The following is a 22,544-nucleotide window of genomic DNA, read 5'->3' as shown; positions in this document are numbered from 1 at the left end:
TATGCAAATGTTAATTGGATAATTGGGTTAGAGACCTTATTAGTCAACTAAAAAAAGAAATGAAAAAGCCATCCCTAATTAAGCAGGCAACACTTTTACAAAAAGATTTCCAATATAATTGCTCATGAGAACTGTGGGTGACAAGTGGCATTGCAGAAAAGGCACCTCCCTTCGCTCTCCCGCAGCAAAGAGGGCCTCTCTGAAACCAGTGTCTCTGTGACATCTAGAACATGCTTTTCTCCTAAAAATACTTTGGCAGTGGCATAGCTAGAGGGGGTGCAAAGCACTAAGTTTTGCAGGGAGCCTCACCGCTGTGTGCAAGCAGCCCCTCGCCTTCCCCTTTGGATCCATTCTAGGCTGGGAGAGCAAAACTGAGGTATTTGCATTCACCTCTTCTCTGGCATTTGCCTCCCTTTTGCTCTTGCAGCTCTGAAGAGGAGAAGGGGCCATTTGCGTGCTGTGGTGAGTCTTCCTACAAAACTTAGTGCTTTGCATCCCCTCTAGCTATGCCACTGCACTTCGGCTTTCGTTCTTTGGGGATTTTGCAACCCTGTGCATGTTTACTTGGAGATGAGTTCCACCTTGCTCACTTCTTAGTAAGTGTGTAGGGCTTGCAACCTCAATCATTTAATTGATTTAAACTAATTTGTTTAATGGACTACCAGTGCTGTCCTGTGCGTGTTTACTCAGAAGTATGTCCTATTTTGTTTGGTACAGCTTGTGTAGGATCGCAGGTCACCGTGCCAAGGATTGCGCTGTCGGGTTTCCTTGACTGGGTGCCAGACAGTCCTAGAAATTAGTGATTAGTCAAGAGGTGCACCCCTGGTGTAAGGGCTGCAGTGCCCAAGATGTTCAGCCGGGCTAAGTGAGCAAATTACCCAGGTAGATGTTGCCACAGAAAGCGCTTTGCACTCCAGGTGTGTTGACTCTTTCCTTCTCGACTCACCTCCCCTGACACAACTGTTTGTCTTTCTAATTAAGACTCCCTTGGGCTGTAAAGGTCTGCAGAGCAGCAGTTTAGTTTTCTCTGGAGTACATTGGCATCCTTCAGTCTTGGAAGACTATGGTATCGCGCTCTGAAAAGTGGTTCTGGAACAGTGTCCTCTCCAGTGCGCGAAGCCTGGGTAAAGCAGGTGTGGAGGTTAGGCTGTTACCCATGCAGCAAATCCCCCCTCTCCACGTCGCTGAAATGGTCCAATGGAAAGGCAGAGGCCAATACGGTTGGTTCCAGCAGCATCGCAGGAGTTGCCAGAATGTGACTGTGTTCAGCCATGAACTGCCTCAGGGACTCCGGCTCTGGATTTTACCTCGAGGTTGATTCCTGAAGCATTTTCCATAACTTGATGTAGCCACAAGGCAGTGGAGGTTTGGGATCAGAGTTTTCCTTCTCTCAGATGAGCTGCCTTCCCAGGCTATCGAGTCCCATCTACCCGGTTGCTGTTTAGTCGCCTCTTACGACAAGTACAGAAAAAAACTGAGGGCCTATTCTTATCCCCAGCCCCCAGGGGACTGGAGATGTCGCAAACTTAGGGGGTTTTGGGGTGCTCAGAGTTCTTGGTTCTCGTACCCTAAAGCCCTCAAGGCCCCTCTGTTCAGTAGTACTGCCACCACCCTGTATGTGCCAATGTTTCAGTCCAGGGACACTGAGACCCTCTAGGCTTAATTCTGTCCCTTGCAGGCACTGAGCGCTTTCTCCAATTAAAGCTTCAGTCCTCAAGTTACTAGACCTCAATGAGCACTTGGTAGCTTGCTGAACGGCTAGGCAGGATTCTGAACTTTTGTCCCCAACAGACAATGAAACAACTTGGTAAAAGAGATTTTAGTTTATTAAGTACATAAGGTTACATAAAGCAGCAAATGCTAGAGGCATAAACATCTAGGAAACATATCAGCAATAAAATAATAAAGCTAGCTGGCTATCTCTATTAATTCCTGTCTCTCATGTGGGTCAGTTACTCCTGTAGATCTTTTAGCTCCAGGCCACCTGTGAGGCCAGATGCCCATGGTGGACAATGGAGCTCACTGCGTGCAAGATGTTGCACCCCCAAAACTCTGGGACTCTCTGGAGTGCCAGACAAACAATGGGAATTCTCTGTCGCAACCTGGGAACAGCTCCACTCCAGCTACCACCGGAGTCAATAAAGCATTTCTAGTCTGTCTATTTGCACACTTTCCCAGTCAAGTGGCCTGCAACGGTGGCAGGTATGAACCCAGTGCAAGCTGCTAGTAGAATCTCCTTTGACCAGCTACACTTTGCCAGGCATTTACAGTGTGGCCTGAAAGGTGTCTTGTCTGCCTTGTATCCACTCCAGAAATCTAAATGACACCCACTGCATGTCCGGGAGGGCTGGGTGGGATTTCCTCTGTTGATGCTTTGTACTGTTTCCTGCAACAGGAAGCCCCCAGTTCAAAGTCTCCAGCTGAATCTTGCACTCTGCCACCCTGGCATGGGCAAGCCCTGTCCCATACAACGTCACTCTCAGGACATTGCCGTGGCAGTTGGAGCCCCCTTTCTTGCACGTCGTTCCGTCTTGGTGCCACAGAGGCAAGTGTAGCAACCCGGTTTGCAAAAGGAACAGGAGAGCCTGCAGCTTTTTAGCCAGGTCATCATTTTCGGAGGCTTGACTTTCTGAGCAATGGGACCAGGCAGCTGCTTCCTCCCCTTTGGGCTGCCTTCTTCCTTGAATCTCTAAATGAGAAAATGTCACAGTAGGATGTGGCGCTGGGGGGGGGAGGGGAATGAACTGTTACTGACAATGTAAGGCAGCAGGCAGGAAGGAGAGAATGCCAGCATCAGGGAGGTGGAGCTGCTCAAGGGATACAAAGAGTTGCGGCACCCCCCTTTTGCCAGTGGAACATGGCACCCTTTGGAAGCTTTCCCATAATTTCCACTGGCTCCAGGGCTTGTCCTGTGATATCTCTTAGGGGAGTGATGATCAACTTGCTGCTTGCTGAACCGTGGAATGTGTGCCACCAGTTGCCCAAGGTACTCCCCCCCCCCATGATCTTAGCACATGACCTGGAATGCCCAGGCTGACTCCCTGGGCTGGGGGTCTGCTTCCCCCTCACCTTGGTGGTCTCCTCTGGCATCTTCACCCATATTCCATATCCACAGCTGAGATTGCCTTTGTCTGGCAGCTGAATAGCATATTGAGGAGCTTCCCTTGGGTAGCTCGGGTATGAAAGCAGCTGTCATGACAACCAGTGTTTGGCTGCCGCTCCTGGGAAGGCTGTGGCACAGCAGGTTCTTTGGAGCCCCCCCCCCACTTCCCCCTTGGACCCAGTTCCAGGCAGGCTGTCTGCGTGTGGAGGACTTGAGCAGGGAAGGGGCTCTGCTGTCTTTGATGAGCAACTCGGCCTCATTAATGTCTTTGATTCTCGGGGAAGGTCATGCTAACGATCCACTGAAGTGGCTCCAGTGTTTGTTTCGGGGTGGGGGAGCTGGAGGGAACACAGGCATGAAAAATTCATGGGACCATCACTAAAACATGAGCCTTTTCCAGGAACAGGGAATCTTTTTTCCTTTCATGCCTGCAGAAGAGACGGGTGGAGATACTGGCAGGTGGGGAAGTGAATCCTCCTGCGCTGTGGGAGCAACTTAAGTACCTCCTTTTCCCAGCTGCAAGGAAATCGATGTGAGCAGGTCCATTTGTTTGTCTCCATACAATCTAACTGGCCTGTCCATCCCTTGCTCTGTTCTCCTTGGCAGATTTGAAACTGTAAGCTTCTTGGGGCAAGGAACTGTCTCTTTGCCTCTGCAGAAAGAAATCGTGTGCCCAGCCCATAGGTGTACACATTTGATCCTTATTGGGTATATGCAACGTTGGGCAGAAATGGCTTTAATGAACAATGATGATGCCTTCTGTGTGTGTGCAGCCTGCTTTGCACAGTGGACAAGGCAGGTCCATTCCCTTTGGAGCTGACAGTCTCACATTCAAAATGGGACATGGCTGAAGAAGGGGGGGAAGCGGAGTCTGGGCTCAGCAGGACGAATGGGTGGTTCCCACAGCTTTAGGCACTTGTTTTCTACAGGATTGTGGTTGCTGTTGGCGAAGCTTCTGTCAGTGGTTAGTATCTATGATACTATGATGCATGAGAGCAGTGGCATAGCTATAAGGGGGTCAAAGCACTAAGTTGCAGGAAGCTTCACCGCAGTGAACCAGGTGTTTGCCTCCATTTTGCTCCCACCGCCTGGAATGGCTCTGAGGGGGAGGGGCCTCTTGCACATGTTTGAGTGTTTCGATCTGCTGGTGGTTTTGTGGAAGAGCACCTGCTACCTTTTTGTGGTACTCTTTGGTGTCTGGGTGGTGTGGACTAGCGGTCAGCAACTAGAGGCTGCATCTGGTCTCCTGAGAAATGCTACCTACTTGGCCCATAGTTACTGTCTACGGCAGCCATTTTCAACCCCTGTGCCGTGGCCCCCAGGTTTGCCACGGGAATTTGGGAGAGGGTCATCTATTAGTAGGGCCATTGGGGGATGTGAGTCCCCCACCATCAGCATGGTGTACCTGCCAAAACACTGATGGTGTGCTTTGACCATTTTAGTGCCCGTTCGGTGTGCCGTGAGATGAAAAAGGTTGGAAATCACTGGTCTACAGAGAGAGAAGACATGTAGGAAGCCACATCTGTCGCAAAAGAACTTTTGTGAGGGTATCTTAAGAGATGGGTGTTTGGGCTGTTATGCCTCACTTGCTCCTCAGACCTCCTAGTTGCTGACCAGCTGTAGAGATTCATGTGCAGGGGCTTTGTGGAGGGATGGGCCACTCTTGCAGTATAAAAGAAGAATTAAATTTACCTCTTGGTCCTTCCAGTACTGATATTTTACACAGTGAATGTATAAAAAAGACCTTTTAGTCAGACTTAATCCAGACAGACAGACAGACAGACAGACAGACAGACAGAGGGGCCCTTAGTCAGTAAGAAAGCTATGCACACTTCTAAATCTCCACAAATCAAGATGGCTCTTTTTGCAGTGTGTTTTTGCGCATGTACAGCATGGCCTTTCCCAATTTGAAGAGACACTTGGCCAACAGTCTGAGGCAAAGAGGCAAAGAAAGAAGGCCCATAGCCAGGGAGACAGACCAGGGACGGACTGCACTTGCTCCCAGTGTGGAAGGGATTGTCACTCCCGGATTGGCCTTTTCAGCCACACTAGACGCTGTGCCAGAATCACCTTTCAGAGCGTGATACCATAGTCTTTCAAGACTGAAGGTTGCCAATAGCTAGTGGTGATGGGCAGGGGGAGACACACACTCATTGAAGGAACTCACAACTGCAGCAATTTACACATGCACAATCCCCTGTAGAAAATCTGGAAATGGAAAAATGGATAATTCCTCCCAAATAGTTCCACCTTGGAAAGGAAGAGCAGGTTGTTTGAAGCTCCAGATCTGGAGACAAATGAGGTGATGAGAATTTGAAAAACACCCCAAGTCTTTTCTCAGGAAGTGTGTTCCACGGTCGTGGCAGCAATGGAGCTTCTGGTGAGGGTCCCTAAGGCAGGGCAGGGAGAAGAGCCTAGGCAAAGAGGTGTGAAGAAGGTAGCAGACCCAGGGAGGCAGAGGGGCTCAGGAAATTAGTGATGGGGGAGGCTGGGGGAGAAGTCTGAGAGGAGAAGCAAGAGGCGGAGGAGTTAGAGAGAAAAGCTGCAGCTGCAGAGATGCAGAGCTGCCTTTTGCTGTGAAACGCTCGGCCATTCCTTGGGCTGTGGCTTGGTCCTGTTTTTATTGTTGACTTTCTGGAAGCAGCTGAGCCAGTGAACAGCTGGATTTCCTCTGCAGCCTCCTTGGAGTTCAGGAAACAGCCTGCAAGCCTCGGGAAAGACTTTTCTCAGCTGCTTCGTTCTGTGGCACAGCACTTTCCTCCAGTGCTGAGAGGAAGGGGGCAGCCTGGCACGGGAGCCTGTGCTGCTCCAGGCATTCCTGAGACCGCGGGAACGAGGTGCTCCCCCACTTGCCTCACCCAGGTCCTGGCAGGCTGCTCGGGCAGTCAGCAGAGTCCCGATGAGGGGGGTTCAGGGAGATCCAGTCCCCGGCTGCTTCAGGGGCAGAAATGGCTTCTTCAGGACCCCAGTTATGGAGGACGTCACCAAGCGGTAAGGGACTCAGCAGGGCAGGACCAGGCACTCCCCCCTGCGTGCAGCAGCCTGCACAGAGTCAAGGGACAGAGAGAGCCAGGGGCGTGTGCAGATGATCAGCCTTGTAGAGATGGGGCCTGTGAAATCCTCCCCTTGTTTCTTCCTGTTGCAAGGCTGTCCCAGGGCAGTTTTTCTGAGGGTTTGCCGATTGCATCTCTGGAGGCCCCGCGGACACCCAGAACAAAGCTGAGCCTTCTGGTCCCTGCCACTGAATTAGACTGCTGTGTTGCTGCTCTCCTGGCTGCCTGTTGGCTGGCCCCAGTGGTGCACATTTCCCATCCTGCAGTGTATAGTGCAGTTTTGGACTCCTTGAAAAAGGGGTCAAAATTTACTTTGAGTACAGTCACTTCTCCCTGGAGACAAGTGCTCCTGTTGCTCCTTCCAGTGCAAAGCTTCCTACTTGGAGAGGAACGCCCTTCCATGTCAAGATGGTGTCCTTTAACAAATGGGTTTTACTTTGAAAAATATTTCCTCCTCTGCCCTAAATGAGAATCTTGCTTGCCAGCTCTCCTGGTTGCCCAGCAGTTGGGAAGCCATTAGATATTTGATTTTCTCTGTAAACCACTTTGTGAACTTTTTGTTGAAAAGCGGTATATAAATACTGTTGTTGTTTTCTTCTTTCTAATGATGGGTGGTCCCTCTCCTTCATTCCTTTCTTTTCTTGGTTTGTTTTGTTTGTGGGGGGGGGAGTGGTGCTTGAAGAGGGGGTGAGGGCCACCTTAAACAGGGAGGCAGATAGTGGGGTTGGATGAGCCATCTCGGGAGAAAAGGGTTTGGGTATGGGAGTGCTACTCCTCTCTCTGATCCTTCATCAGGCCTGGGGGCCTCTGGCAACTCTCATAGCAGTTCCCCCCCCCACCTGAAACTGCCATTGTCCATGTCAGATCAGTGAATAAGAAGGTCAGCCTAAAGGAGAATTTGACCTCAGCTGAAGGTGCTGATCTGGCACGTATGTCACAGGCCAGGTGGAACCAGAGGAGAGAGAAAGGTGGGTCTCTCCCAACTTTGTCCTTCAGATTTCTGAGCAGCGCAGCAGCCAAGGCAACAGGGTGGGGAGGGGGAATTGTGATGTGTCATGACTTTGTCCTTCCCTGTTTGGTGGCTTTTGGGGTTGGAGTGTCTGCATTTGATGCTGAATGGATGAGGCGGGATTGGGGTTCCCTGGCTTTACTACCAGAGTGCAACTCAGCAGTCATCCTGCCTGAACTGGCCAGGGTGATCTTGGGTGTTGCACCAGAGCCTCTCCCCCCCAGACTTTAGAGTTAGGGGATATCAGTGTGCACACTGAGGACCATGGTTGAGAAGCGACCCAGAACTTCATGATCTCTGTGACAAGCATGGGGCATCCTGATTAGTTTCTGCCCCTGCTTCTTCTTCTTCTTTAGTCCTTGGCTGGTGCTTGGAAGTAGGTCCTCTCAATCAATACGCTGTTGTAGGTGCTGCTGGAATCCATGTGTCATTCATGATATTCTTCCACTCTGCCCCTGCACATGTGGCAAGTCATGTGTTGGGCCTTGTGATGGATTCTTGAACTTTTGGGGTGAGGTCACCCTCCCCTTGAAGCCACAGATCTGTGCTCTTAGACCCAGCCCTGCTTCTGGATGCTCGGATGGCAGAGGTGGGGGCCTTTGCCTAAGTGTTGGTTACATTGACATTGGATTACTGCAATGCGCTGTGTGAGTCTGCCTTTGAAGACCAGTTGGATACTTAAGCTGATGCGGGATGTGGTTGCCGGAATGCTCATGGGGGATTCAGCTCTGTCGTAACAACTTCCGTGGCAGCCGGTTCATTTCCAGTTCCTATTCAATATGCTGGTGGTGCTCTTTAAGGCCCGATGTGGCTTAGGATCAAAGGACAACCTCTGCCTGTATGAAATGGCCCTGAGGCCAACTGGAGAGACCCCAAATCAGAGGTTGGGTGGGTCACAATGTAGGGGAGTGCTGGCTCCATGGTGGTATGGAAGTCCCTCCCTTCTGAAATCAGGCTGGTGCCCCTTTCTCATGTGTTTGTATATTCCTTTTCTTTCTTTGTATATTCCTTTTCTTTCTGTTCCTTTTCTTTCTGCTTTTCATGATTTGGTTTTGGAGGTGAATTATCCTGAGTCCCCTGGCTGGCTAGAGAGAGACAGAGACAGGGAAAGAGAGAGAGAGAGAGAGTCTTGCTTTGCTTTCCTGTATTTTTCTTAACTGTCATTGCCAACCACCTTAATGCCTCCATTTGGAAGGGGGAAGATGGGGTTTAAATATTATGAATAGACTAAAATAAATACAGCAAGACCTCATTAACAGTTGTTGATAGGTCCTTGGAAATTGCAACTTTAAGTGAGACAACTTATAACCAAATTTAATATAAATAAATTATAATTTATTATAAAGAAATTATAAAGAACTTTATTATAAGAAATTTATAAAGATACTAATTGATACTCTTTAACAAGAGTTATGTTCTTACAGCATATTTCTGGTTACAAAGACATCACCAAACTTCTAAGTAAAGACCCAGAACACACTTCTAATGTTAAATATTGAAATAACTGTGAGCTTTCTGGGCCAGAAAAAACACACAGAGACATGAGTAGACGGCAGTGTCATAGCCAGAGGGGGTGCAAAGCACTAAGTTGTTCAGCACTAAGTTTACTGCCGTGTGCTAGTGGCGCTATGCACCTCTGTTTTCCTCCCACCATCCAGAATGGCTGCAAAGAGGAGGAGCCGCTTGCACAGAGCATTCAGGTGCCTGCAAAACTTAGTGCTTTGCACCCCTCTAGCTACACTAGAGAAAAATTGAGAAATGGAGGCCCTTTTGGCCCTGTGTGCATCCTTGAGATGGCACCTGTTCACAGACGTAGAAAAATGCAGCTCTGTGAAGTCATTCATAAGAATCCTGCCTGTGGTTTCAGCTCTCCTTAGGAGGTGCTGATCTTGTCTGCCTCTCCTGTCAGTGGTGATTGAGGCATCCCAGGTGGGGAAGTCTTCCTGGGGCACTTGCCTGACTTGGTTTTGTGCTTCTGAGTCTCGGGAAGACGGTTTTGTGCTTCTGAGTCTCAGGATGCTGTTCCGGTTGTTTTCTCATTGGCTATTCTTGCTGATGAGTTTGTTTTATTGTTGATCTCCTTTCACTACCAATTTATTTGGGTTTTTTTAAAATTAATGTTTGCATGTATTATAAATAGTGGCTGCCACCGCATTATGTATTTTTCACATCATGACATCTGTGTTCCTGGCACTTTATAAAGTAGAGGAGGACAGGTGCCTGCCTTGTGGGCAATGTGGTCACGACTTGGAACGCTGCCCAGTGTGACCCGGGTCCACCGCCTCTGCACAGCCACAGAACAAACAAAATCCCAGCATGCAGTTTCTTCAATTCCAAAATGCAGAACTTTTGGTTTGATAAAACACTGGTTCCCAACCTGTGGTCTGTGGACCACACCTGGACTACAGGTGGTGTGTGGGACCCTGAGAAGCAGTCCGTCTCAGATCGCCTTTGACCATTTCCAGTGTCTTGCTGAGAACTGGAGGGTAGAGACTTAAGTGTCAGCTGTGGCTGTGGGTGGTCCATTCTCTATCCTCTCTGATAGTCTGGAGGGGAGCACTTGGGAGACAGACCACCAGAGAGGGCAAAGGCCACCCACAGTTACATGTGGTCCATGATGATTCCAATTTTTGCCTCAGTGGTCTGCTAGCTATTAAAGGGTGGGGACCACTGGTTTAAAGGGACCATGCAAATGAAGGAGCTCCTTTGTTCGTGTGATGCCTGTAAATCAAACTGGACATCCTGTGCTCCCATGTTGGAAGAAACCACAACTGGCGCACGACAAGGAGGCAGGTGGAGGGTGGCAGTGGGCAGCTCAGGGTGAAGGGCACCCCAAATCTGCCATCCTCCCCCCACCTCAGCTGACACAACCTGCACCACCTTATCTAATGGGTGCCCCCCCCCCCCGCGCTTGAAAGGCTCACAGTCTAGGTCTCGACAGAACAGAGACAGCAGAGGAAGGGGAGGGAAATGGAGGCAGGAGAAAAGAGGGAAGGGACAAGAAGTGATTTCAACTACATGGACTTAGGCTACAGTCTGCATTTTCCTGGCGATAAGTCTCCTTGAACACAATGGGACTTACTCCTGAGTAGACATGTCCATGATTGCGATGTTAACGGTGGGGTACAGGGACTAAAGGGTTGGCCCCAAGACTGGGAAAAGTGAGTTCTCTATAGACATAAGAGGCTTGGCTCCTATGGGGACGGCTGTGGAATAAGAACTGGGGGGGGGATTGAGAGAGAGGTAGAGAGAGAGATTCCTGAATGCATTTCCAGCTGCAGTAATCAGGATTAATGGAATTGCCACCTTGTTTGCCTGCTCAAGACAGCTCCTCGCTTAATGCAGTACCTGGAAAGGAGGAAGAGTGAAAATCCCCCTTTGATTTCGTCATTACTTGTCTGATGCAGCTGCTCCGAGGACCTGCTCTTTCCACCTGTTGCCCCAGCCTGCTGGGATCTGTAGAATGACTTTATCTGCACAGAATATCTATACATGTGCAAGGGGGGGTGTCTGGGGGAGGAGGAGGAGGGACTGTGCACCCCCACACCCACATGATCAGATCATGGGGAATAATGGCATGGAAAAATGTGCAGAAAATTGCCCAAAAGGGTGGCATGTGGGGTGTTTTGTAGCTCACTTGGACATCAGAAAGCCCCGGTGCACCAGCAGTTTGCATGCTGAAAGGAATGGTTGCGTGCACCAACTGGCCCTCGCCACTGACATGAATGGGGAGCTCTGAATGGACAGTAGATTGAAACTTTCTTGTTGCTTGCTTGCACTGCCCACTCACCTGTCTCCGGTCCTTGTTTTCCAGAGTGTTCAAGAAGGCCAGTCCCAACGGGAAGGTGAGTGGAACGTCTTCATTGTGTCTTCAGATGTCTTTGGTGTATAGAAGGGAAATGGGGGGGAGGGGACTGAGATGCTGACAGTTTTTGATGTGGCTTTCGATATGGCTGAATTCACTGAACTTGGAAACCACATACAATAGAGCCACTGCTCTGGCTCTGGCATGCAGGGTGCACAGCTGAAAATTCGCCTTCAGTGTGCTACTGCAAGAGTTCCTTTCTGTTTCTTCCTGACCACACTGTTTATGTTGGGGGAAGTCACTCAAAACAACGACAAGAGTATTTGTTTCTGAAAGCTTCTAGGATTTTCTCCATTTTGGTGTCTTTGAATTTACATTTATTGATGGCTGTTAGAACATGAGAAGAGCCCTGTTGGATCAGGCCAAAGGCCCATCCAGTCTAGCTTCCTGTATCTCACAGCGGCCCACCAAATGCCCCAGGGAGCACACCAGATAACAAGAGACCTGCAAGGCCTCCTGGGAATTGTAGTTAAGAACATAAGAACAGCCCCACTGGATCAGGCCATAGGCCCATCCAGTCTAGCTTCCTGTATCTCACAGCGGCCCACCAAATGCCCCAGGGAGCACACCAGATAACAAGGGACCTGCAAGGCTTCCTGGGAATTGTAGTTAAGAACATAAGAACAGCCCCACTGAATCAGGCCATAGGCCCATCTAGTCCAGCTTCCTGTATCTCACAGCGGCCCACCAAATGCCCCAGGGAGCACACCAGACAACTAGAGACCTGCAAGGCCTCCTGGGAATTGTAGTTAAGAACATAAGAACAGCCTCACTGGATCAGGCCATAGGCCCATCTAGTCCAGCTTCCTGTATCTCACAGCGGCCCACCAAATGCCCCAGGGAGCACACCAGACAACTAGAGACCTGCAAGGCCTCCTGGGAATTGTAGTTAAGAACATAAGAACAGCCTCACTGGATCAGGCCATAGGCCCATCCAGTCCAGCTTCCTGTATCTCACAGCGGCCCACCAAATGCTTCAGGGAACACACTAGACAACAGATACAACCTTCATCCTGGTGCCCTCCCCTGCATCTGGTAATCAGAGGCAGCCTGCCTCTACCTTGTGTCTGTCTACCATGACTTGTAACCCATGATGAACTTTTCCTCCATAAATTTGTCCAATCCCCTCTTAAAGGCATCTAGGCAAGATGCCATCATTGCTTCCTGTGGCAAGGAGTTCCACACACTATTTACACACTGGGTAAAGAAATATTTTCTTTTGTCTGTCCCAACTCTCTCAACACCCAACTTTAGTGGATGTCCCCTGGTTCTGGTGTTATGTGAGAGGGAAAAGAGCATCTCTCTATCTGCTCTATCCAGTCCCGGCATAAATTTGTATGTCTCAATCATGTCCCCCCTCAGGCGTCTCTTTTCTAGGCTGAAGAGGCCCAAATGTTGTAGCCTTTCCTCATAGGGAAAGTGCCCCAGCCTCATGTTAGGTGCCTCATAAGGAAGGTGCCTCATGTTAGTCATGAGAGTTGGGAATGAAGCTTTGGTGTTTAGAGTGAGGCTTTCCACTTTTTAAAAAAAAAATTCCAGTTGCTGGGGCAGTCACCAGGGCATTGCAGACTGATGCCATGCACAGCTCCAAGTGCTGAGTGTGCCCTTTGAAGCCCTGCATGGCCTGCACCTGAATACTGGAAGGGCTGTCTTGGCCCACATGAATCTGCCCATCCCCTAGAAAGGTCCTGTAGCGGGTGTTGGCTCTGCTGGAGGTGCAGTTGGCAGCAAACCGCCATTTGCAGTTGGCAACCACAGTTGGCAAAGGCCACAGGGCCTTTTCTGTGGTGGCTCCTGGCCTACAACATTCCCTACCATACAATACTGCAACTGTCGCAACCCTGCTAGTGTTCTGCAGGGATGTTAAAATGGAATTGCTTTGACAATGCTTTCAGTTGTCTTGTTCTTTTTTGTTGGCATTAAATTCTTTAATTATTTCTGTTGAGTTTTGTTGACTGGCACTTTGTTGTTTATTGTTCAATATGTTGTTTTAGCTCCTTTATAGTTATTGTATTTTTGTTTCTTTTTTCCTTGGAAGTTTTAAATTATTGGATTACTTTGTTGCTTGATGGTGCCATTTATTATGTGTGCTTGGATGTTGTAAGTTTCCTTGGGCTTCCCATTGAGATAAGAAGGGTCAAGGTAGGAGGGCTTTAGAAATAGGTGTGCACTGCATAATGAACTTTGGTCAATAACAGACTGCATATACACAGTGACATCCTGGAGCCTTCTGGCACCCAGGGCCAGAGAGGAGGTGACAGGTCGGAAACATCATTGCATCATTAACACCCCAGCTGGAGGATCGCAGCGGTGCTACTTGCTGTCTATGATGTTTTTCAGTTTTTCAAAGATTGATTTATGACATTCAGGCAGTGCAGTGGCATAGCTAAAAGGAGTGCAAAGCACTAAGTTTTGCAGAGAGCCACACTGTGCAAGCAGCCCCCCCCATCCCCTTCGGAGCCTTTTTGGGCTGTGAGATCAAAACGCTTCTGTTTTACTCTCGCAGTCCAGAATGGCTCCGAAGGGGAGGGGGAGAGGCCACTTGCACTGTGTGCTGAAGCTCCCTGCAAAACCTAGTGCTTTGCACCCCCTTTAGCTATGCCACTGCACTCAGGTTGTACAGTATCTTACAGCTCCTGTAGAAACACAATTAGTAAATGGGCAGTCCAAATCTAAGCTACTCTGGCGCAACCAGCTGCATGGCCTGCACTGTATGCAATGCTCACAACGCAACCATCTCTCTTGCAACACCATGCCAGAGAAGATGCCATGCCAGAGCATCAACTGCAGAGTGAGGTGCCAGCTGCGACTGCCAGCACTCCATTTGCCACCCCGGTTCGTGGCCCGTCCAGGCACGGGGCCCAAATTGACCAAATTGCCTTAAGGTGGACCCTGGCTGCAGCTCACATGCATTGTCCCAGTTAATCCTTGCAACAGACATGTCAGGTAGGCCCAGTTTGGTTATCTCCATCTTGCAAGGAGTTGGGGCTGAGAAATTTGTGGCTTCCTGATGGCGGAATCAGGTGTGCTTGAAGACCTTTGGATCTATGGACCTGTACGCACTACGCTTGTTGTCAGATTGTGGTCACTGAGCTTGTAGCTGAGGACAGAGGTGAGTGAGCGGGTTCCCAGCTTGTGGCTCCCACTGCAGGCCAGTATTCCTTCTGGCTGTTACCAGAGCAATTCTGGACCAGGCTATGGGGAGGAGGCACTTCATCCACCTGTGGAACTCTGGCAGAGAAGCTTTTTGCATCCAAGTGCTTGTCTTGTTTGTCTCTCCTCTTTTCCCCGGCAACTGGAATGCTTCTGGCTCCATCCTTCACCCTGCGAGTCGGCTAAGTGCCTTCAGGCTGGCGCTTCCTTTTATTGGAGGCAGAAGCCGCCCGGATGCTGACGGAGAAAGTGCCGGCCAGGGGCTGTTGCTAAGTGAGGCCTGGCTGTGCTGCAGCCCGACCAGCAGACATCACGGAGGAGAGCATCAGGTGAAGGGTGGGTTGTCCAAGAGAGACGACCGACCGTCAAGGCCGGAAGATGCATTATGGCCTCTGCAAGGAGAGGTTGCTTTTAACATTTTAATTATTCACTTTTGCAGCAGGGATCAAAACTCTGTGGGTTGGCCTCTCCCTGACTATGCGTTTGGTTTGCTACATCTGGAACTGCTGGGTCACATTTTCAAAGCTGGAGAGGTGCTGTGGAATGCGTGTGGCAACCAGGGATGTGAGCTGTGTCCTAGCCTGTAGCGTAGCCAGAGTCAGGTGGGAAGTGAGGCAGGCACCACAGTGTGCTGTGTAATGCCCTTCCGCTCGCCTTTAGCCATTAGGGCAACGTCTTCTTGGGGACGTTCAGTTCCCGAAAGAGTCCAGTGGCTGCTTGACCATCCTGCCACCATTTTATTCCCCCGGGTGTCTGCGGCAGGGATCTCAGCCACGCAGGTCCATCACCTGACAAGCCTGTTTCTCCAGAGTTGTTTTTCCAGGGGCTGAGTCATGCCTTAGCGCCAGTCGTGGAAATTCAATTGTGAGGGAAGCTGATTCAATCACCTAATTGGATGACTGGTGGGGTCAGGGAGCTAATGAGCTGTGCCTGGCATTCCAGGGGCTTGGCAGAATCATACTGTTGCATGGGGGGCGGGGGGGGGGTCTGGCTGCTTCGGCAGGATAGAAGCTGAGTAGTCGGGGTGGGGAATGGATCCTTTCGCCTGGGCTGGCATCTGCAGGTTCTGTGCCTTCAACAGCAGGGCAGAATTTTGGTGGCACCGTTTTTTCATGCCGGGGGGGGGGGGGGAGCTGCATCTACTGAGATTCCTTCTTCTGTGCAGCCTTGCTCTTCTGTCAGGGTGGAGCCAAGGCCAGGGTACAACTACTGTCCAGGCAACACCTGCTCCTTTCCAAAGCAGGACTTCTTTACCGACTTGCCTATGTAGGAGGCTGGACCAGGCCAGGCCCTGGAAACCCACATTGTCCAGAGAGGCCCTTCATTGCCTATCACTTGGGGTTGCTCTGCTCAGACCAGCTGAAGATTCCTGGATCTAACCTCCATGAGTCCTGGCAATCTGCTTCCCTTCTGGAAAAGACCATCCTGCAGGGAGGAACTGACAGAGAACCACATGGATCAAGCTAACCTCTGCTATGGTGTTTACCTGCCAATGTTCGGTTTGCCCTCCCAGTTCCCTCCAGATTGAAGCTGGTCAAGGCAGCCGAAGACAAAAGACTTTTCTGCTTCTGCCCCTCAGCTGCAGCCTGAGGGAAAATGGCACAAGCCTGCCCCACAAGGGAAATGGGCACTGCATAGCATGGCCAGGGAGACATTCCTCCAGGTCGGCATATGCGTGTGAGGTGGAACCTTTTCCTTGCTGTGCATGCAACTTTACATAACGCCACAGAATGTGGTGTGTCTGTGGAATTCCTTGCCACAGGATGTGGTGACGGCATCTGGCCTGGTTGCCTTTAAAAGGGGATTGGACAAGTTTCTGGAGGAAAAATCCATTACCGGTTACAAGCCATGATGTGTATGTGCACCTCCTGATTTTAGAAATGGGCTATGTCAGAATGCCAGATGCAAGGGAGGGCACCAGGATGCTGGTCTCTTGTTATCTGGTGTGCTCCCTGGGGCATTTGGTGGGCCGCTGTGAGATACAGGAAGCTGGACTAGATGAGCCTGTGGCCTGATCCAGTGGGGCTGTTCTTATGTTCTTATGATCTAATTGAGAGAGGAAGGAGGTGGGAGATTAATTGAGGAGCCCAGCCTGGGGAAAACAAACATCTTCTCTAGTGGTGTTTGAAAACTGAAACCCATGGACTTGTTCTTGGCTCAGGAGGCTGGGTGTGCCGGAGACAGCAGGACCTTCGAAGGTAGAGAGGAGGCATCAGTGGCGTAGGTAGAGGGGGTGCAAAGCACTAAGTTTTGCAGGTGCCTGAATGTGCTGTGCACGTGGCTCTTCCCCCTCCCCTTCAGAGCCATTCTGGGTGGTGGGAGCAAAACGGAGGTGTACGGCTGGCTCTGAAGAGGGGGGGGGCAGCTTGCACAGTGTGTTCAGGTGCCTGCAAACTTAGTGCTTTGCACCCCCTTTAGCTATGCCACTGGGAGGCAGCAGGGTGGTTTGGGGCCTGAACAGAGGAGCAGGAAGGAAAGGGGTTTGAGCACAAATGCCATTCAACACTAATACAAGAAGTTTAAATGGAATTCCCTCTGGAAATGGAAGCCAAATTGGAAGAGAAGAAGAAGAGAAATGGAATAGAATAAAAACAAGAACCTCCTGCAAAGTGCAGGATTGGACACAGAAGAAAACCAGTGAAAATACTATAATAGGGAGGCCTGAGGGATGGGGGGGGAACATGATGATCATGGTAGGACCTTAAGCAAACAGGAGGCACCCCGATGAAACCAGGTGACAATCCCCAAGAAAGTTTCTGTCGCAAAGAGAACATGAAGGGTGTTTCAGTTGGACACACATTGACTCCATCCAGACATCTGGGTTTGGTTTCAAGAGAAAAATTGATTTTTTGAAAAAATTAACAGATATTTGTCCCTTCCCTTTCCACGGTTCCCAGAATGGGAGCAGCCATGTTGGCTTTTTGCAGCAAAAACCAGTCTTGTAGGATCTTGAAGACGTCCACATTTATTTATTTCCGCAGCACCTTTTGTGAACCACAGTCCACTCCATCCAACACCCCACAGTCCACAAAAGTGTATGTGGAATAAATGTGTTACAGACTCTTTGCTGTTTTCCTACAGCTTGTGCTGCTGGTTGTTTTACTTTAAAGACAATTTTGTGCTGGGTCACATGGATCTTTTGTCTGATCCAGCAGCAAGGCTTTTCTCATGTTCCTATGCAACGTTGTTGAGACAGTCAAATTTCAAGGAGGTAAGCTGGGAGGGGGCAGCAAAGGGGCAAAAGCATGCCCCATTTGCTTTTCAGCACAGGGGTGTTGTATGTGCCTGGGTCATAACTGGGTTTAAAAATGTGGGTCTGTCAGCCAGACAGTCTGCCCTCTGAAACTGCCCTTCCCTGGAGCCCTGTGTCCAGCAGCCCTTGCCATGAGGTTGGTTCTCCCTGTCAGCAATGCACCTCTGGGTTGGCATCACCAAGGGACTTGTTTGAATTTCAATGGATCGGATGATTCACCACAGGCCCCTTGTACTTGCCTTCTCCCACGCAATCCCCCCTCCAACTGTTGCATCTGCACGAGGGCAGCTGTTGCTAACGCAGAGCAGAATAGCTGAGAACCAGAGTTTGTAAACACACTTTAAACCCTGGTAAAGAGTGGAATTTTGGTTGCCATTAACAGTGAGTAGCACCAACGCAGACATAACTTTACACCATGTTTGAAGTCAAACAATGAAGGGGAAGAGGTGTTTGTTGGGAGACAGGAGTAGAGAGGGTGGAGGAGCTTCCAGCACACTGTTGTTGTCCTAAGCACGGAGAAGGAATGTTGCGTTTGCAGGAGGCCTGGCTCCTGATCCCTTGAGTCCAGTCAGGTCAGAATTTGGCATCTGAGGGCCCGATCCTATCCAATTTTCCAGTTCCAGTGCTTCCATAATGCGACCCCAAGATAAGGGAATAAATGTTCCCTTACCTTGAGGAGGCCTCTGTGACTGCCTCTCCACCACAGGATGCAGTGCATGCCCCATTGGCACAGCTGCACCAGCACTGGAAAATTGGGTAGGATTGGGCCCTGAGTTGGTGGTGCAAATTACTTTATTTGTGCCTGACCCAGATGCCTTTCCAGAATGCCCCTGTTAAGCTCTGTCTCCAGTGATGAGGTGTGTGCATTAGTCCTGCCCCCTGTTCTCCCTGTGATCAGCACTTGCTTGACTCAACAAATGCTGGACTTGGGGGAGAGATTCTCCCCCAAGATGCTCTGCAACCTTGAAATGTTCAAATCATTGTCTCCAAATTGCATCTACCCGAGAGTTCTCCAAGATATAAAATTTCAAAGACACAATTGCTGATTTTCTACCAAGAATATGCAACTTATCACAGATATTTGCCTCCTTACCAGAGAAAAAGAAAATAACCAATGTAAAGCTAACTGAAAAGAAGAGATCCAGGCTGGAGCCAGGAAATTGTCTACATTGTATAATTGTGTAATTGTAATTGTAAAAAGGGCACAATCCTAACCAGGTCTACTCAGAAGGAAATCCTATTTGTTCAATGGGGCTTATTCTCAGGAAAGTGTGGTTAGGATTGCAGCCTAAGTTGGTGAAAAGCATAGCTAAGGATAAAATTATGAAGCGTAGAGAAGAACAAGCACAGCTAAAGAGAATAAGCAGAATGGCTTCTGCAAAAGGAAGTGGGACCCACTCTGCACCTCCATTCAAGCCCCTGGACCTAGACAGACAGGTCTGCTACCCAGTGGGCAAGGTTACTCTGAAGATCATGTTGGCAACCTTCAGTCTTGAAAGACTATGGTATCGCGCTCTGAATGGTGGTTCTGGCACAGCGTCTAGTGTGGCTGAAAAGGCCAATCCGGGAGTGACAATCCCTTCCACACCGGGAGCAAGTGCAGTCTGTCCCTGGTCTGTCTCCCTGGCTATGGGCCTTCCTTCTTTGCCTCTTTGCCTCAGACTGTTGGCCAAGTGTCTCTTCAAACTGGGAAAGGCCATGCTGCACAGCCTGCCTCCAAGCGGGCCGCTCAGAGGCCAGGGTTTCCCACCTGTTGAGGTCCACTCCTAAGGCCTTCAGATCCCTCTTGCAGATGTCCTTGTATCGCAGCTGTGGTCTACCTGTAGGGCGCTTTCCTTGCAATAGCTGCCCCAAACAGGAAGACAGACCCCAAATCCACACCCAGCATGTGTTTGGGGTATAATGGAGTTTCCCAAAAAAGGACAAGGGCTGCTTGCAAAAGGATGCCCCAACAGCTTTTTGGGCTGCTGTACCTGAACTGGAGCTTCTGGGGAGTTAAGTACATCCCAAAATACATAACAGGGCAAAAATAAGGGGGTGGGGGGTCAGGGCATTTATCCCAGCATGTGAAAACACTAGTGGGACACACCCATTTGGACAAAACTTTTGGCAGAACTGCTGGCCTTCCTGGATGGTCTGGCTCGTAATACAGTTTGCATTGTCTCTGTATGGGGTACGTGCGGTCTGGAGACATGAGGTCATCTTTGGGGTGGGGCAATGTCTCCATTTTAGCCCTTTCATGTGCCTGACACGACTGGTTTCCAGGCAGAGGCTTTCCCCCACCCTGCCATCCCAGAATTGTTGAGTAGGACAGAGCCCTGAGGGCACACACCCTGACAGCAGCGGCGCAGGCATGACTGGATTACTCAAGTGTTGCCAGCGCAAACGTCTCTATGAGGCGAGAGCTGGGATTGCACTGACCCTGCAGGTTGCCGAGTGTCACTGAGAGCCTTTCTGGGACGGGTCTGCCTAGCTAGCCTGATCAGTTGGCAGCCGCCAGGTTGGAGTCAGGAGCCATTCTGAGCATGGAAGCTGAGGGGGCCGCGGCGTAGAGGTCAGGGCTGGGAGGGCAAGCCTGGGAGCGCACCAAGAGGCAGAGCCAGGAGAAGCACCTTTGGCCCAAGCACATCTGTGCCTTGGGCAACCAGGTTTTTTGGCCCTTCCTGCCGAGGAGCACAGAGCCCCCCAGGCTGGCCAGGGAGGAGATTGCTCCAACTTGTCGCCCTGCTGGCTCAGCACACAGGGGGGTGGTGCACTTTGATGGGGTCCCAGTTGGGGGAGATGCAGCCTCTGACCCTGTTTGTGGCGCTCCCCCCCCCCCCGCATACGCCAGAGCTCCTTTGCAGGTGATGGTGCTGCCGCTGAGCTTTCCAGAGTCCTCCCTTCCTTCCCTCCTTCCTGGTCATCAGATCAGAGAGCTAGTCAGGATCGTCTCCTTTGAATGGGCAACGGGGGTGGAAGCGTGAGAAAGAGGCAGCGAACGAAACCTCCGGTTTTCTCCGCAAGCCTTGCAAATCTTCCCTAAATGCCGCGTGAGATGGATGAGCCCATAAAAACCGGGGATGGGACAGCTCAGCTGCAGGGAGGATCATCTCTACGCGCTTGTAAGCAGCTTGCGGCCATCTGTGAGTGACAAGTTTATCCCAAGAAGGGCTTAGCTGCCCTCCCCCCCCAGCTTTTGCTTGTCTGCACCCTGCTTTGGTGAAGTCAGCTCTTGCCTCTGCTCTTGTGAACAGCCTCCTGCTGACTGGAAGGTCAGGAATTTTGAGGTCGATCCCCCCCCCCCAAAAAAAAGCACTTTCCCTGCAACTCCATTTGGGAATCCAGCAGTTCTGACGTTTGCTCCTTGGCTCTGGCCCCAATTTGCAGAAAACCTACAGAATAGATGTCCCAGGTGGCCTCTGGGGGTTAATAAAGGGTTGGTCATTGTTGGATGTAATGGCTGTGATTGGAACTGAGCTCCGAGGAATGTGGCCGGTCCTTCTTCCCAGCATGGAGGTGCAGCTGTGGGAAAGGCTGTCCTTGTTGACCTTTTCATGGGATGTTCTTGTTAGACTCAAGATGGGGCTTGAGGTCTTTAGAGGCAGGACTTGCAGCCCTGTGAGCAGGCAGCCCCAGGGGAGCAGCCCCTGGACAGCTCATCCTAAAGTTGTCCGGTGAAGAATTAGGGTTGGGGGTTGGGTCTGTCATTTCCTGCCAAGCAGGGGGCCCTGTGGGGCAGTAAAAGGCACTCCAGGCAGCCTTCTTGCCTTGCTGAGCAAATGTGCACAGGGCAGGACTGTGCAAGCGGTGCTTAAAGAGGCGTGTAGCTAGAGGGGGTGCAAAGCACGCTGCGGGGAGGCGTTGTGCAACACTTAGTGCTTTGGACACTGTGGTGAGGTGCTGTGCAAAACTTACTTGTTTGCATCCCCTCCAGCTATGCTACTGCGCTTAAACTCTCATTTTAACAGAACCGAGTAGGTCTGGGGTTCCAGTAATGCCCGTATGGCAGCTTTGTCGGTTTCTCTGCTTGTTAAGCATTCACTGAGCTTGCAAAGACAGGCTTGTCAGAAAAAAGCGTTCTGCATTTACAGTCATGCCTGGTGTTAAATGTTGAGGTAGCAGCAGCCGCCTCCCCCTTCCAGGTTGCCCTCAGCCTGCAGTGGGAAAAGAATGGGGCTGACCAACCAAGAGAGGCAGGGATGTGCGGAGGCAAAGTTGTGAGCGAGTGCACTGTGTGAAACTGTGGAGCGTTTGGATGGATTGCTCAGCAGGGAAGTGCATGCAGAAGCCGCTTACGATTTCCGTGCTTCTTGGTGTCCAGGAGCTTAAGCATTCTCTTAAATGACATCTGTCAGATCCCAGAATTGTATTTGCAGCTGCATCTGGTCCAGTGTGAATCCAGACACCGCATATCTTCACAGCCAGGTATTTCACGGATCATGCTGAACATTTGTATGGTGCTTTCTGAGTGTTCAAAGTGCTTCACACAAATTATTCTTGATGGAGTCCTTGCACCAGCCCTGGAAGGCACATTTTACTATTGCCACCCTGCAGCTGTGGAGACTGTGGCTGAGGCTGGGGAACGTGACTAAGTCCACCTCCTGCACATTAATGGAGAGACACAAGCCAGACCAGGGATCTTCTGATGCACAGCTCGGTCCCTGGGTCACACCAGCCCAGTCTGATAGCAGGAGTGTATTTCTGGGGTGCCATAGTCACTGCAGACGTGCTGGGATCACAGCCTGTGAAACTGGCGCCCCTTGGAATTCTGTGTCTTTTGATTAAATCCACTGCAGTGCTGTGTCCGCTGCTGACTCTCTCCCTGTGTTTTCCGCTCACCTCCACAGCTCACAGTCTACCTGGGAAAGAGGGATTTCGTTGACCACATAGACGTTGTTGATCCTGTTGGTAAGTGAGAGATGGGGCTGGGCTTGCCAGGGGCTTTTGGAACCAAGAAGAATGGCTTGAAAGGGTCCTGCCAATGGATGGGCCAGAACGTTTTGCTTTTGACCAGCTCCGCTGAAACGCTGGTCTAGTCATCCTGGGGGCCCTGGTGGTCTGAGGGCTGAGCAAAGCAGTGTCTACCTGGGTGGGAAGCTGTCTTGAGCCCACAACTTGGGCTAGAT

The 22,544-nt window shown here is 50.5% G+C and overlaps 1 protein-coding gene across 6 annotated transcripts in view; it reads left to right on the top strand.

The window, feature by feature from the left end:
* ARRB1 (arrestin beta 1) overlaps nucleotides 1–22,544 on the top strand; it is a 112,253-nt gene that overhangs the window by 58,679 nt on the left and 31,030 nt on the right. For all 6 annotated transcript variants that reach the window (XM_066619872.1, XM_066619868.1, XM_066619871.1 and 3 more), the window contains 2 exons: nucleotides 10,980–11,010; nucleotides 22,266–22,326. In XM_066619872.1, coding sequence (XP_066475969.1) covers nucleotides 10,980–11,010; nucleotides 22,266–22,326 — 92 coding nt within the window. The remainder of the gene's footprint in view (nucleotides 1–10,979; nucleotides 11,011–22,265; nucleotides 22,327–22,544) is intronic.

Source organism: Tiliqua scincoides, chromosome 3 (assembly GCF_035046505.1).
Source record: "Tiliqua scincoides isolate rTilSci1 chromosome 3, rTilSci1.hap2, whole genome shotgun sequence".
NCBI lineage: Eukaryota > Metazoa > Chordata > Lepidosauria > Squamata > Scincidae > Tiliqua > Tiliqua scincoides.
Note: the sequence above shows the minus strand (reverse complement) of the source record. Positions and strands in the feature narration are given on the sequence as shown.